The sequence below is a fragment of the Lonchura striata genome, chromosome 21, assembly GCF_050655825.1.
Source record: "Lonchura striata isolate lonStrDom1 chromosome 21, ASM5065582v1, whole genome shotgun sequence".
Taxonomy (NCBI): Eukaryota; Metazoa; Chordata; class Aves; order Passeriformes; family Estrildidae; genus Lonchura; species Lonchura striata.
The window spans coordinates 3,736,383-3,749,469 of NC_140723.1; the positions used below are offsets into that span (position 1 = coordinate 3,736,383).

The 13,087-nt window shown below is 54.9% G+C and overlaps 1 protein-coding gene across 5 annotated transcripts in view; it reads left to right on the forward strand.

The window, feature by feature from the left end:
* Positions 1-10,211, forward strand: part of TP73 (tumor protein p73) — a 34,105-nt gene extending 23,894 nt beyond the window's left edge. For all 5 annotated transcript variants that reach the window (XM_085558826.1, XM_021534293.3, XM_085558825.1 and 2 more), the window contains 10 exons: positions 2,255-2,441; positions 2,561-2,676; positions 3,073-3,182; positions 3,487-3,629; positions 3,949-4,037; positions 4,351-4,475; positions 5,190-5,344; positions 5,450-5,582; positions 6,366-6,459; positions 7,947-10,211. In XM_085558826.1, coding sequence (XP_085414952.1) covers positions 2,255-2,441; positions 2,561-2,676; positions 3,073-3,182; positions 3,487-3,629; positions 3,949-4,037; positions 4,351-4,475; positions 5,190-5,344; positions 5,450-5,582; positions 6,366-6,459; positions 7,947-8,267 — 1,473 coding nt within the window. In that variant the 3' untranslated portion in view covers positions 8,268-10,211. The remainder of the gene's footprint in view (positions 1-2,254; positions 2,442-2,560; positions 2,677-3,072; positions 3,183-3,486; positions 3,630-3,948; positions 4,038-4,350; positions 4,476-5,189; positions 5,345-5,449; positions 5,583-6,365; positions 6,460-7,946) is intronic.
* The last annotated feature ends 2,876 nt before the right edge of the window (positions 10,212-13,087 follow it).

Here is a 13,087-nt window from a genome sequence, read left to right on the forward strand (position 1 = left end):
ACCAGCAGGGAGTTCCTTAAAAGAATAGTTTGTTATTGTGGAGGGACCTTTGAAGGCGATCCCAGAGCTGTTGGGACACGATAAGGTTATCAGCAGAGGCAAGTCTGCACGGAGCGGCTGCCTTCCCCCTGCAGGGCATCACTCTGCTATTTAACAGAGATTTATCCATGTCATAACATGGTATAATGAGAGAATTTGTTACCAAAGAACTTGCCATAATGCACCTCTGCTCTTCCAGAGCAGTTACAGTTCCCAGGCATGTTGAGGGCTGCCCGGGAATGTCTACATGAAAAGATCCTTTGACAGGAGTTGTCAGTATTTTAACACCTGGCAAGGAAGAGCCCCCTCCAAATAACCCTTGTTTAGCCATGGTGGCTCTTCTAAACGAGGGTGTTAAACCCCATCGTGGTGGGTGAGTGGGTCCCGTGGGCTGTAGCCACATGGGAGTTTCCAGCCAGGCAGAGCAGAGTCACCACACTGTGAATGGAGCCCACGCTTCCAGCTCAGGCCTGATCCCTGAGAATCCCTGCTGGGGATGCAGGATCACACCTGGAAGCTAACCTGGCCATGGAGTCGAGGTGTAGTCAGCATCATCCGGTATGAGTGCAAAATTTGGGATTGCAGTAGGGGTTTCCAAGCATCCTCTCTTGTTGGGAAGAGTCCAAGTGCCTACAAAAATAAGGATTAATTCTTGTTGTCGGGTTCAAGTGCATGTTACACCTCTCAGTCACCACCCTCCAGTGACCACAGCATCTTCCTGCTCCCCCCAGCACTGAGCAGGTTCTGATCTTGGGACACCCAGGACACCTCATGAAGCCTCCAGGAACTGGTACCTGCAGCTGGCCACCACCAGTGCAGTACTGGAGGAGCTGCAGGAGCTGCTGCTGTTTGCTTTGGTGGATCCTCCGCCCTTTATGTCTTCCCAGAACTTCCACAGAGACCACCTGGCAATGGCTTCTGTTGTTTGCCCTGTCCCAGTCCTGGTGGTGGGAGCTCAGCCACGGGTGGATCTATCCTGCAGCCAGGGCAGCGGGACTGGGAGACACAAATCCTTCCTGCCTGATCACAGCTGCACTGGAACATGCTCTTAGTCAGGAAAAGTGGGGACTGAGCCATCACTGTCAGCCCCTGAACACCCTCCAGCCCTGTGCCAAGCCCCTGTTTTGGGCAGCCCCAGCTCAGGAACTGCCCGACGTGGGGAGAGCAGAGCCTCCCCTTGGCACACCTGTATTTGGATGGCTCAGGACAAGCTTTAACATCCCCACAAATGCTCTGCACGGTGGTATTTTTTTGGCACTGGGCGCTGTGTTGTGGGGATGAGATAAAATACCTGGAGCAGGAACATGCCCTGCCATGCAGGGACGGGCTGCTCTGAGCACAGGGGTGGGCTGGAGTATAGCAAACACATTCCTTGCGAGATGGAAAACAGCATGGCATGGCTGAGGTGGAAGGGAATTGCACATCTTCACACCTGGGCAGTTCCTGGAAGGTGAAGGACAGGCTCTCCTTCCCCAGCCCTGCTCTGGCCAGGCACATGCTGCAGGCCCTGGAGCTTCTCCCATCCAAGGGCCTTGTCAGACAAGTTTGCCACCAAGCAAAACTCACTGTGCCCTCACAGGGAGCAATGTGGTGGCCACACACCATTTCTACTCAGGAGTGACTGCTGGCACTGCCTCCAGCTGCCACAGAGCATCCTCCACCCACAGCCAGCTGGGCAGTGGTCCCCATCGTGTCCCTGCCCCGTCCCCTCCATGAACCACTGCTGCAGCAAAGGATTGAGTCAGGATCAGGACAAACCCATCTGTGTCAGGACTAAACTCCCAGTCCTGCCTAATAAGCTGTGACACTGCTAATGGCACCAAGCATGGTTTCCTCAGGCTGTGGTGTGTCAGTGCCCTCAGTGCTCCGTGTGTGAGAACAGACTCAGGAATGTTTCCAAAACGTGATGCACGAATGAGGGTTTTGCTGATTTTCGGTGAGATTCCCTCTGTCTCAGTGCAGCGGTGCCCTGCTCTGCCAGAGCCTTTGCCCATCTGGGAAACCCTTGCCTGCCCCAAGAGGTGGCTGTATCTGCTTTACGTGGAAAGCAGGTACCACATAGGGTGAAATTGTCAGATTTCAACATTTCCAGGGGAAGGGAAGAGAAAGAAGCCCTGCCTTTACACCAGAGCAGCAGAGGAAGCCGAGGTTGGATGGGGGATCACCCTCCACCCCACCAGAGATGCTCACCTGAGGGATGTCCCCTGTTTTCCAGTACTCCCCGCTGCTGAAGAAGCTCTACTGTCAGATTGCCAAGACATGCCCCATCCAGATCAAGGTGTCCACCTCGCCGCCCCCGGGCACCATCATCCGGGCCATGCCCGTCTACAAGAAGGCAGAGCACGTCACCGAGGTGGTGAAACGCTGCCCCAACCACGAGCTCGGCCGCGACTTCAATGACGGTGAGGGCTCCGAGCTGTCCCACAGCCTGGGGGCCGCATGTTCCTGGTGTCACACCCCTCGTGTGCACAGGATGAGTGCCCTGGGCAGCCGTGGCTGTAACTGCAGGTTTGCCTTGCAGGCCAGTCAGCCCCTGCCAGCCACCTCATCCGGGTGGAAGGCAACAACCTGTCCCAGTACGTGGATGACCCGGTGACGGGGCGGCAAAGCGTGATGGTGCCCTACGAGCCTCCGCAGGTACCCGCAGAAGGACTGGCCCCTGCCTCCCTGCTTTGGGCTGCTTGGCCCAATGTCCCCCTTGCCCTGCCACTAAGACCACTCTGTGCTCATCCCTGGCACTGGTGGCAGCTACACTCCAGAACCTGCAGCTTGCAGCCTTGTGAAGCATCCCAGAGCAGCCTGGTCTTGGGAATGGGGTGTAACAGGGTACCCCCTCCACTCCTTCCCTGGGTGCTCCACAGTCCTTCTACAGTTGGGACTACCCCCACACTATCCCAAATGTTCCTCTGCTCATCCTGCCAAAGCATCAGCCCTGTGCCAGAGGGTCCAGCCCTGTGTGTTCAGTCCCTGGGGATCCCAGCCTGCCTCCCCCCATCACTCCCCACTCAGCACCTGCTCTCCCCTCCCGGGCAGGTGGGGACCGAGTTCACCACCATCCTGTACAACTTCATGTGCAACAGCAGCTGCGTGGGAGGGATGAACAGGAGGCCCATCCTCATCATCATCACCCTGGAGACGAGAGAGTGAGTGGCTGTGGGAGCAGGGATGGGCATCCCTCCTGCTGCAGGAGGGCTCGGGAAGGAACCCTCCCCTGCAGGGAGCATCCCCAGGGAACGGGACGGGGCAGCCCCAGCTCATTGCACAGCATTGCTCCCCTGTGCCAGCTGGCACGGAGGGGCCGGGGACCCAGCCCGGCAGCTGGAGCCTTCCCCTGCCCCAGGAGTGCCTCTGGTGCTCGCTGAGGGTCGCTGATCTGGTTTCTGCCCAGCCCAAGTCCCAGTGCCCTCCCCAAGGGAAGCAGGGCCACTGATTGTGCTGTTCTCCCAGTGGCCAGGTCCTGGGCAGGAGATCCTTCGAGGGCCGGATCTGTGCCTGTCCCGGCAGGGACCGCAAAGCCGACGAGGATCATTTCCGAGAGCAGCAAGCCCTGAACGAGAGCTCGGCCAAGAATGGCAACGCCAACAAGCGCAGTGAGTCCCCTGACAGGGCTGGGGAGCTCAGGGCACCCGAAATCCCTGCCCTCCAGAAGTTTGGGCTCAAATCCACACTCAGGGATGATGCTTTGGCCTTTCTCCACTAAATCTTATAAGTCAGACCCCGCCTTTCTCCTCACAGAGCCCAGAGAGCCTGTGCATGGCTCTCATGGCCAGATATATTTATTCATTATTGACAATAACAAAGGGACACTGCTATGCCAGGCCCCAGGGGAATGGTTTTAGTATCCTGCACAGCTTGAGCTGCTCCCTGTCTCCCATGACTCTACCAATTCTTTTCCCCTCTCCTCTCCAGCCTTCAAGCAGAGCCCACAGGGCATCCCAGCACTGGGCACTGGCATTAAGAAACGGAGGCACGGGGAGGAGGAGATGTACTACGTGCCTGTAAGTGTGGGTGAGCTCAATGGGGTCAGAAATCCGCTTGGGACAGCAGCGGCATCGTCCCCTCTGCCAGAAGCACCTTGGGGAGGGAATGTCAGGCAGGTTGGAGCTGCACAGGCTCCTGTAGGACAGCAGGGATTTTGGGAATAGGAGCAAAAGCATCCATGGACACACATGTCCAAGGGATTGCGGCATCCCAAACAGTCCCTGGCCACAGTGACAGTTGGTCTGGGTGGAAAAAAGGGAGCATGAGGAATTGGAATTGGCCAGGTGAGACAGGAATAAAGCAAAGTCCTGGTCTTGTTCCCTCCTCCAGGTGCAAGGCCGGGAGAACTTTGAGATCCTGATGAAGATAAAGGAGAGCCTGGAGCTGGTGGAGCTGGTCCCGCAGCAGCTGGTGGATTCCTACCGGCAGCAGCAGCAGCAGCTCCTGCAGAGGCAGTGAGTCCTGCCCCAGACCCTGAGACCCCCACAGCTTCTGAGACCCCCACAGCCCTGGAGACCCCCACAGCCCCTGAGAGCCCCACAGGCCCTAAGACCCCCACAGCTCCTGAGATCCTCACAGCCTTTGGGACCCCCACAGTCCCTGAGACCTTCACAGCCCTGGAGACCCCCACAGGCCCTGAGACCCTCACAGCCCTGGAGACCCTTACAGCCCTTGAGACCCCCACAGGCCCCGAGAACCTTACAGCCTCTGAGACCATCAGAGCACATGAAACCTCCAAAGTCTCAGACACCCTCCCAGCCCAAGACCCTCCCAAATCCCAGAGACCTCCACACTCCCTGAGAACCCTCCAACCATCCAGGCCCCTGCAGCCTCCTGAGACCCCCACAGTTCTGAGATCTCCACCATCACTGAGGCCTCCATGGTCCCTAAGATCCCCACAGTCCCCCAAGAGCCCTGAAGAGCTGAGACCCCCCACAATTCCTGACACGCCCACAGTTCCTGAGACTTCCACAGCCCCAAGAGCCCTACAGCCGCTACATCCCTGATACCCCTACAGACTCCCAGACCCCTGCATCCCCTCAAGAGCCCTACAGCCCCTGAGCACCCTTGCTAGAGAGGCTGGATGGGCTGGGAGGGAGCTCCAGGCCAGAGCAGGGCAGCTCCGTCCCACTCACCCCGTCTGACCAGTGTGTTCCCTCCCCACACAGGAGCCAGCTGCAGACAGCTTCCTCCTACGGCCCTGTCCTTTCCCCCATTAATAAAGTCCATGGAGGAGGATTCAACAAGCTGCCCTCTGTGAACCAGCTGGTGGGGCAGCCTGCCCAACACGGCTCCAGTTCTGCACCCAGCCTGGGCCCCATGGGTACGTCCTCTGTCAGCAGGCCGAGCACAGGGCTCTCCCTGCCCAGGAGTGTGGGTTATCAGGTCTGGGTGGTGTCTAATGGCTGCATTTGTTGCCACTGCCCAGGACCTGGAATGCTGAACAGTCACCCCATGCAGACCAACGGAGAAATGAATGGGGGCCACTCATCCCAGTCCATGGTGTCCGGGTCACACTGCACCCCCCCGCCACCCTACAACGCCGACCCCAGCCTCGTCAGGTAGGAAGGCACCTGGTGTCCTGCCTGTCTTGTCCTCTGTTCCTTGCTGTGTCCCTCACTCTAACCTTCCCATCTGTCTGGCAACTGGTCAACTGGCCACTGGCCCCAAGTGAGAAATCACTGCTGTTCCTCTCACCTCAGCAACCAAAACCCAGCTACCAATCAGTCAGAAACCCCCACTTCCCTCATACACCTCCCTGGAAATCCATCCCTGATCAATTAGAAATTAAGTACATCCTAAAGAGAGTCTAGTCCTACCTGTTCAATGGCATGTAGCTTTATAAGCATCCCCCTTCCCCTTCCAGCAACACCTGGAAATGGGTCCATGTGGCTTATTTCAATCAGAAATGCATTAACAGCTCTGCAGGTTTCTAATTAAATTAATTAGTTTTTAATTAAATAATTTAATTGAAACCTCTGCAGGTTTTGGCCTTTAAAAAGATCACAAATGTTTTGACAGACCTTGGGCCAGCATCCGCACAGGGCAGGGCCCGGGGCATGCCCTGATCTCCTTCCCCAGTAGCTTGAGCTCCCTCATATTATATAAGTTCCTGAGCCAAAATCTCAGGATTTTGAGATCTCAGAATCTCAGACAATCAGGAGAAAAGCATCTGTAGTTTTAGGAATGAAGACAACCCCACACTGTGCTTTGACCTTAGTGCCAGTGGGGCACCCATGGAGCTCTCCACATCCCCCACCTGACATGGTCTGTCCCACTGAGTGGGACACAGCTTTTGTTCATGAGAACTTAATGCCACTTTATTTTCCAAACTTTCTCTGCAGTTTTTTAACAGGATTGGGGTGTCCAAACTGCATCGACTATTTCACCTCACAAGGGTTACAGAATATTTACCACCTGCAGAACCTATCCATAGAGGTAAATGCTTTGGGGACATCTGTTCTTGCCACTTGTTTACCACAGCTGTTGGTCTGAAAAGCAAAACCAAAAGTGTTTTGGAGGAAGGGAAACCTGTGCTCCAACCCGTCACACAGAATGTGTTCCCAGAATTGATATCTGTCATTCCTGCCCCATTGATGGTCCTTTGGAGGTAGCTATTGCTCAGGCCTTGGTAAAAATCACAACTAGTACCAAAAACCCACAACCAGTCTCGACTGCTTCCTCTGGACTCTCAGAAACAAGAGAGATCAAAGATCCCCAGGCCAGAGCTCAGGGAAATTTTCCACCTAGCACAGAGAACACAGCTGAGGTGCTCAGGGAGCCAGCAGGGACACCACACTATAGCTCAGGGAGGCTTAATCTTGTCTCACCTCTTTCCCTGCTAATGTTTAGAATGAAAGAGGCTGAAGTCTGAAATGAAATAGCTGAGGTCAGGCAAAATCTGTCACAAAAAGCATGGAGGGATGCTGGAAATATCTGTGTGTGCCCAGAGCATCAGCCTCTGCTGCTGCCACACTCTGGTGCTGGTACCAGGGGTGGCACCCGAGCTGCTCCCCAGCCCATCAGAGGAACAAGAAAAATAAAACCAAAAAACAATCCTGAGTCCTTTAAGCCATGGAAAACCCTGTAAATCCCCGAGTTGATGTTTTGACTGAGACAGAGCTCCTGCCTGATCCTGTTTTGACCTCATTTTGCCCCAGGCAGGTGTAGCAGTGTCTCTACCTGGCAGCTACAACACCCCGCAGAGAGATGATGATTTGTCACTGGTGGCTGGGGCCAGTTGTGTAACCTGAGCCTGGTTTTGGACCATTTGCTGAACTAACTCCATAACCACCTGTCAGCTGTCCACAGGAGCATTTAGGAATGGCCAAAACTTGTGTCAGGGCAGAGCTGTGTGTCTGAGTTGGCATTTGTAGCTACTAATTGCATACTCGCTGTCTGCTCCAGTTAATGCTCCTGTGAGTCTCTGTGTTGGCATTAACACGGATCCCTGGCAGCTCCCCTCTGTGCTGTGTGTGTCCTGGCACACATCCCCAGTCTGAGGTCACCCACCTCTCCTGGTGTCACCCACCTCAGCGCTCCAGGCTGGTGCTGCTCCAGCCTCCTGGGCCAGGACCAGAACAGAGGCCATCCCAAGTGCACAGCCACAAGGATGCTCCACAAGCTGCTCTGCAACCTGTGCTCAAGGGGAATGATCCCTTCCTTCCCTCCCATTTCCACATCAGTTTGATGTGAACCCCTCCCAAAACAAAAAGTCTCCAACCTGCAAAGTTGTGATTGAGTAACTGGGTTGCGAACAAGAAATAACACAGGGGATGATGCACCCATGGCCTTGGTGGGAGGTCCAGCTCTGCTCTGTTGGGCATTGCACCCACGTGTCCCCCCAAAAAGCATATCCTGGGGCTGTGTCCTGCTGGTAGAGTCCCATCCCTGCCAGCTGTGCCTCAACGGTGTTGTCCTTGCAGGATCTCGCAGCACTGAAGATCCCGGAGCAGTACCGGATGCTCATCTGGCGGGGTCTGCAGGAGCTCAAGCAGAGCCACGACTACGGGGCCCAGCAGCTGATCCGCTCCAGCAGCAACGCCTCCACCATCTCCATCGGCAGCTCGGGCGAGCTGCAGCGGCAGCGGGTGATGGAGGCCGTGCACTTCCGCGTGCGCCACACCATCACCATCCCCAACCGCGGCGCGGCCGACGACTGGGCCGACTTCGGCTTCGACCTCCCGGACTGCAAATCCCGCAAACAGTCCATAAAGGAGGAGTTCACGGAGGGGGAGATCAACTGAGGGGCTCCAGAGGCGGCAGCGAGACACCGGCGGGGTGACAAACCCCCCCCCTCGAAATGTATTTGCAGCCTTGGGCGCCTGGAGAGGTTTAATTTTGTTATCCAGGGGAACTGCAGGCCCTGAGCCAGGCTGGAGGTGCCTGCCTGGGGAGGAAACTGGAAGTGAGGAGGAGGAGGAAGGAAAGGAGGAGGGCAGCCGAGCCAGCTCAGCAGCCAGAGCAGGATTTCTGCCTGCCCGTGGCACAGGAGGCACTGTGTGATTTGTGTTTTCCTGGAGCATCCCTGCATCCAGCGGCGTAAGGACAGCACATTTTTCTCACCCCTGCTCACCGTCTGTGTTCTCCGTGGTGTCCCAAACTGAGAGGGCTTTGTCACTGCAACAGACTCAGCCCTGAGTTGTGCAGGCATTGCCAGAGACTGGTGTGAAGCCATGTCCTGCTTTTCCATGGACTGCCAAATGTACCCCTTCCCTCAGCCCTCTGTAGAGCCAGAAAGACCCTGTTTGTCCATTACCAATGTGTTCTTGTATTAAAGGTTGGTGTATATAAACAGAATGTACATACAGTAAACTCATTGTGCTGTAAGGAGAAAGATTTATTTTCATGTAAGCTATAAAAATTGATACTGACTCCTGAGACACCGCAGTGTCAAGTAAATTAATTCCATGTTGTAGCATGTAAACATGCAGAGAATCCTGTCTCCAGCCTTATCTATTCAAAACTCAGTTTTTTCCCTCCTCTGAATCTCTTGCATGCAGTGGTGGAGGAAGGAGTTATTGTCCTGGGAAGTCAGAGATCTGGATAATCCTTCCCTGCTTCCTTGGGGAGTTTTGTTGACAGGTCAGACCTGACAAGCTGGGATGTCATGGTGTAAATCCATCTTTTTGAAGCATGGCATGGACTGGCTGCCCAATTCTTATCTGTTCCTCATTTTCTCCAGCTGCAGTTTCTCTACTGATTCAGACAGGGAAAAAAGCCCTCACAGAAAGCAAGGATGCAAATAGGTGTGTTTCCTCCCTGAATGTTTATTCCCTACACATTTGGGAAGGCAATGTCCCACAACAGTTCTTGGAAAGGCACTGGAAGTCACAGAAGCTGTCGCTGTGGGAGGGAGGGCAGGGAGCTTCTGTCTCTGCCCCCTCAGCCCTGGGTCACTCGAGATTTTGGGCAGCCTGAGAGAAGCTGCACAGAGATGATGCTGCCCAGCACATTCCCACTGCTGCACTCTCCCTCTGGACGCCTCCAAAGGCAGCCTTTCACCTGCTTCCCATCACCCCCAGGCTGGGGAAGGAACTGGATACCCTTCCTAACGCCCTGGAGCCTCTAAGCAATAGCAGAAGAAGAGCTCAAGTCCCACCAGGCTTCACATGAGATGTGACTGCTCCTTCAGGCAGGCAGTGGCTGCTCCCTCTCCAAGGGGGACAGGAGTGTGACCACTGGATGTGCTGCACCCACAGCCCTGGGCCTGGGATGCTCCTCCAAGGCCCTGTCTGGGTGTCCCACAGCAGCTCTGAGCCTTCAGCACACAGAGCTTGCCTCTTGTCCCTCCTCTCCCTCGGGTATTGGTGAGCTGCAGTCACCATTCCTGAGGCCATCCCACCTCTCCCACCACAGGGATTGGGAACCTTTGGGGTTGGGAACTCCCCTGGCATGGCTGACAGTGAATCTGTGTCCCCAGGAAACGGCTCAGTAAAGCACTTTAATGCTTTAAAGCTTTTGCAACAACCACTCACGTTTCCAGCGTTCCCGGGGCTGTTCCCGGCAGTATTAATGGATCACTCCGTGGTAGGAATTGTATTTTTTGTAATGTTATCTTTGGAAAATGTGTTATTTTTATAGCTGTGGTTTCTCTTTTATTTTATTTTGGGTTGTTTTTTTGTTGTTGAATTTTTTCAGTTTTTGGTTTGTTGGTTTTTTTTGCAACACAATAAAAGCACATGTGAGAATTTTTGCATCTGGAAATGAAAACTGGACAGAAAGTGCCCTCTTAACCCAGAGTAAACCTTCGACTGTAGGACCTCAAAGGGCCTGAAGCTACTGAAAAAAAAAAGGAAACTCACTATTGTGTACTAATCTGCTACGGCGAGTACAGAGAGGCAAAAAACAGCTTCTGGACATATAAAACCTTTTTTCTCAATAAATGGTTAAAAAGTAGTGAATGGAATGGAGAACAAGCATTAATTCACAGTTTTTCTGAGCTTGAAAAATTACACTGTTAAAAAACAATTCCCAAAAAGAATACAAATTTAACCACTATTTCTAGTTTTAGGAGTATATATTCCACAGGTAGGAATTGGAAATTGATTGAACTAAATGTTCTTGCAAGAAGTTTATAAACTTAATGCCTTGAAATGGAGGAAGTCAAGAATGTTGTTGTAACTAAATAAAAATCTAAAAAAAAGTTTCAAAATGTCTTGAAAACTGGCATGTGACAGCCAGACAGGAACAGTCAGAGCCACTGCATTTCAATGTGTGCCACGGAAGAAAGCATTGCATCCTGCCCCTCCCCACCCCAGCCAGCCAAGCTTGGCAGCTGCTGCAATAACCTTAATTAAAACTCTGCATTTCCATTTAAAAAATTGCACCTTCCACCTTTTATAGTTCATTTAAATGAGTGTGGTAACCCCAAGTGTGCATATCAGCCCAACATGACCCAGAGCAAACACACAGCTTTGTGCTGGGAGCCACAGGGAAGGGCCAGAGAAAGCAGAGAACGAACATTTCATTGACGTTCTTGTGAGCTCAAGCCTTAGCTCGGTATTTTCTGCACTCTGTTTCTAAACCTGGTGTCCTGCAGAGTCATATTCAATGATAATTCCACTGCAAGTGCTTCACATCAGGAGATTTATCAAATGTAGAGCTCTTCACCAAATACCCCCAAGGAACCTGCCTTCTGTTCCACCAGCCTGTTTGCTCAGCTGCTCCATGATGGAACAATTGTCATGGCTATAATGGTCTTGTTCTTTCTTCCCAGTTTTAACCCTGAAGTCCAGAAGCACCCAATAAACCATCAAAATACTCATTCTTACCTGCACAGAAGGCATGGCACAGGGAAAATACTGTATCTGGCACACTCTCTCCCAGCAACAAACTGATAATATCTATGTCATGCACTGCAGCATTGTAAAAAATTCCACCTGGGAGAACCAAAACTGGGCATTAATGTCTCTATATTGAAACCCACAGCCAATTTACATTTCTGAACGGCATAGAGAGGGTATAAAAAGCCCCCACAGTGAAGAAACTAAAGGGACAAAAAAGTGTACAAAAATGAAGTTTGGTAAAGAAAACACTCCTCAAAAAACGCTCCTCCCTCCTCCCCATGGATCTTAAGGCTATACAAATTCAGGGGAATTCCCATAGAACACAGAGACATTTCCAGGACAGGTTTTGGATCAGCCTGGTCTGGTTAAGGTGTCTCTGCCCATGGCAGGGGGTGGAACAGATAGCTTAAATATCCTTTCCCACCCAAACTATTCCACGGCTCTGATGAAGCCCAGACTCTTCAGCAGAAGCTGCTGGGTACCTGAGGCTCTCAGCAGACTGAGAGGCTCCAGGATGGAGGCTGCTGATGGTTGATATCCGCTGGATCCTGCCCAGCGCCTGGCTGTCCTGCACCTTCTTGTACAGAAACTGCAGGGCTGACTCCCCAGCCCCTTGTCCAGCTCCGTGCCCTTCTGTGCACACACTGAGCCTCTTGTAGTGAGGGACAGAACTAGACACGGCACTCAAGGGCCTCAGCAGTGCCCAGCACAGGGGGACGGGCACTGGTCCAGATCCGGACACTGTTCTGGGGTCGGGTGAGACTGAGATGGGGCGGGTGAGGCAGGGAAGGGCGAGATGAGCCCGAGCAGGGCTCGGTGAGGCAGGGAAGGGCAGGATGAGCCCGAGCAGGGCTCGGTGAGGCAGGGAAGGGCAGGATGAGCCCGAGCAGGGCTCGGTGAGGCAGGGAAGGGCAGGATGAGCCCGAGCAGGGCTCGGTGAGGCAGGGAAAGGCAGGATGAGCCCGAGCAGGGCTCGGTGAGGCAGGGAAGGGCAGGATGAGCCCGAGCAGGGCTCGGTGAGGCAGGGAAAGGCAGGATGAGCCCGAGCAGGGCTCGGTGAGGCAGGGAAAGGCAGGGTGAGCCCGAGCAGGGCTCGGTGAGGCAGGGAAGGGAGGGATGAGCCCGAGCAGGGCTCGGTGAGGCAGGGAAGGGAGGGATGAGCCCGAGCAGGGGTCAATGAAGCAGGGAAAGGCAGGGTGAGCCCGGGCAGGGGTCGGTGAGGCAGGGAAGGGCAAGATGAGCCCGGGCAGGGGTCGGTGAGGCAGGGAAAGGCAGGGTGAGCCCGAGCAGGGCTCGGTGAGGCAGAAAAGGGCAGGATGAGCCCGAGCAGGGCTCGGTGAGGCAGGGAAGGGAGGGTGAGCCCGGGCAGGGGTCGGTGAGGCAGGGAAAGGCAGGATGAGCCCGGGCAGGGCTCGGTGAAGCAGGGAAGGGCAGGATGAACCCGAGAGGGGTCGATGAAGCAGGGAAGGGCAGGATGAGCCCGGGCAGGGGTCGGTGAGGCAGGGAAAGGCAGGGTGAGCCCCAGCAGCGGCGGGGGCGGCCCGAGCTGAGGCGCTGCACGATGCGGCCGCGGCGCCCTGAGGGGCGGCTGTGCACCACGGCGTCCCCGCGGCGCCCGGCCCCGCCGCACCGGCGGCTCCGAGGGCCCGGCCCCGCCGCACCCGCGGCTCCGAGGGCCCGGCCCCGCCGCACCGGCGGCTCCGAGGGCCCGGCCCCGCCGCACCGGCGGCTCCGAGAGCCCGGCCCCGCCGCCGTGCAGCGCCTTCCCCTCCGCCCCG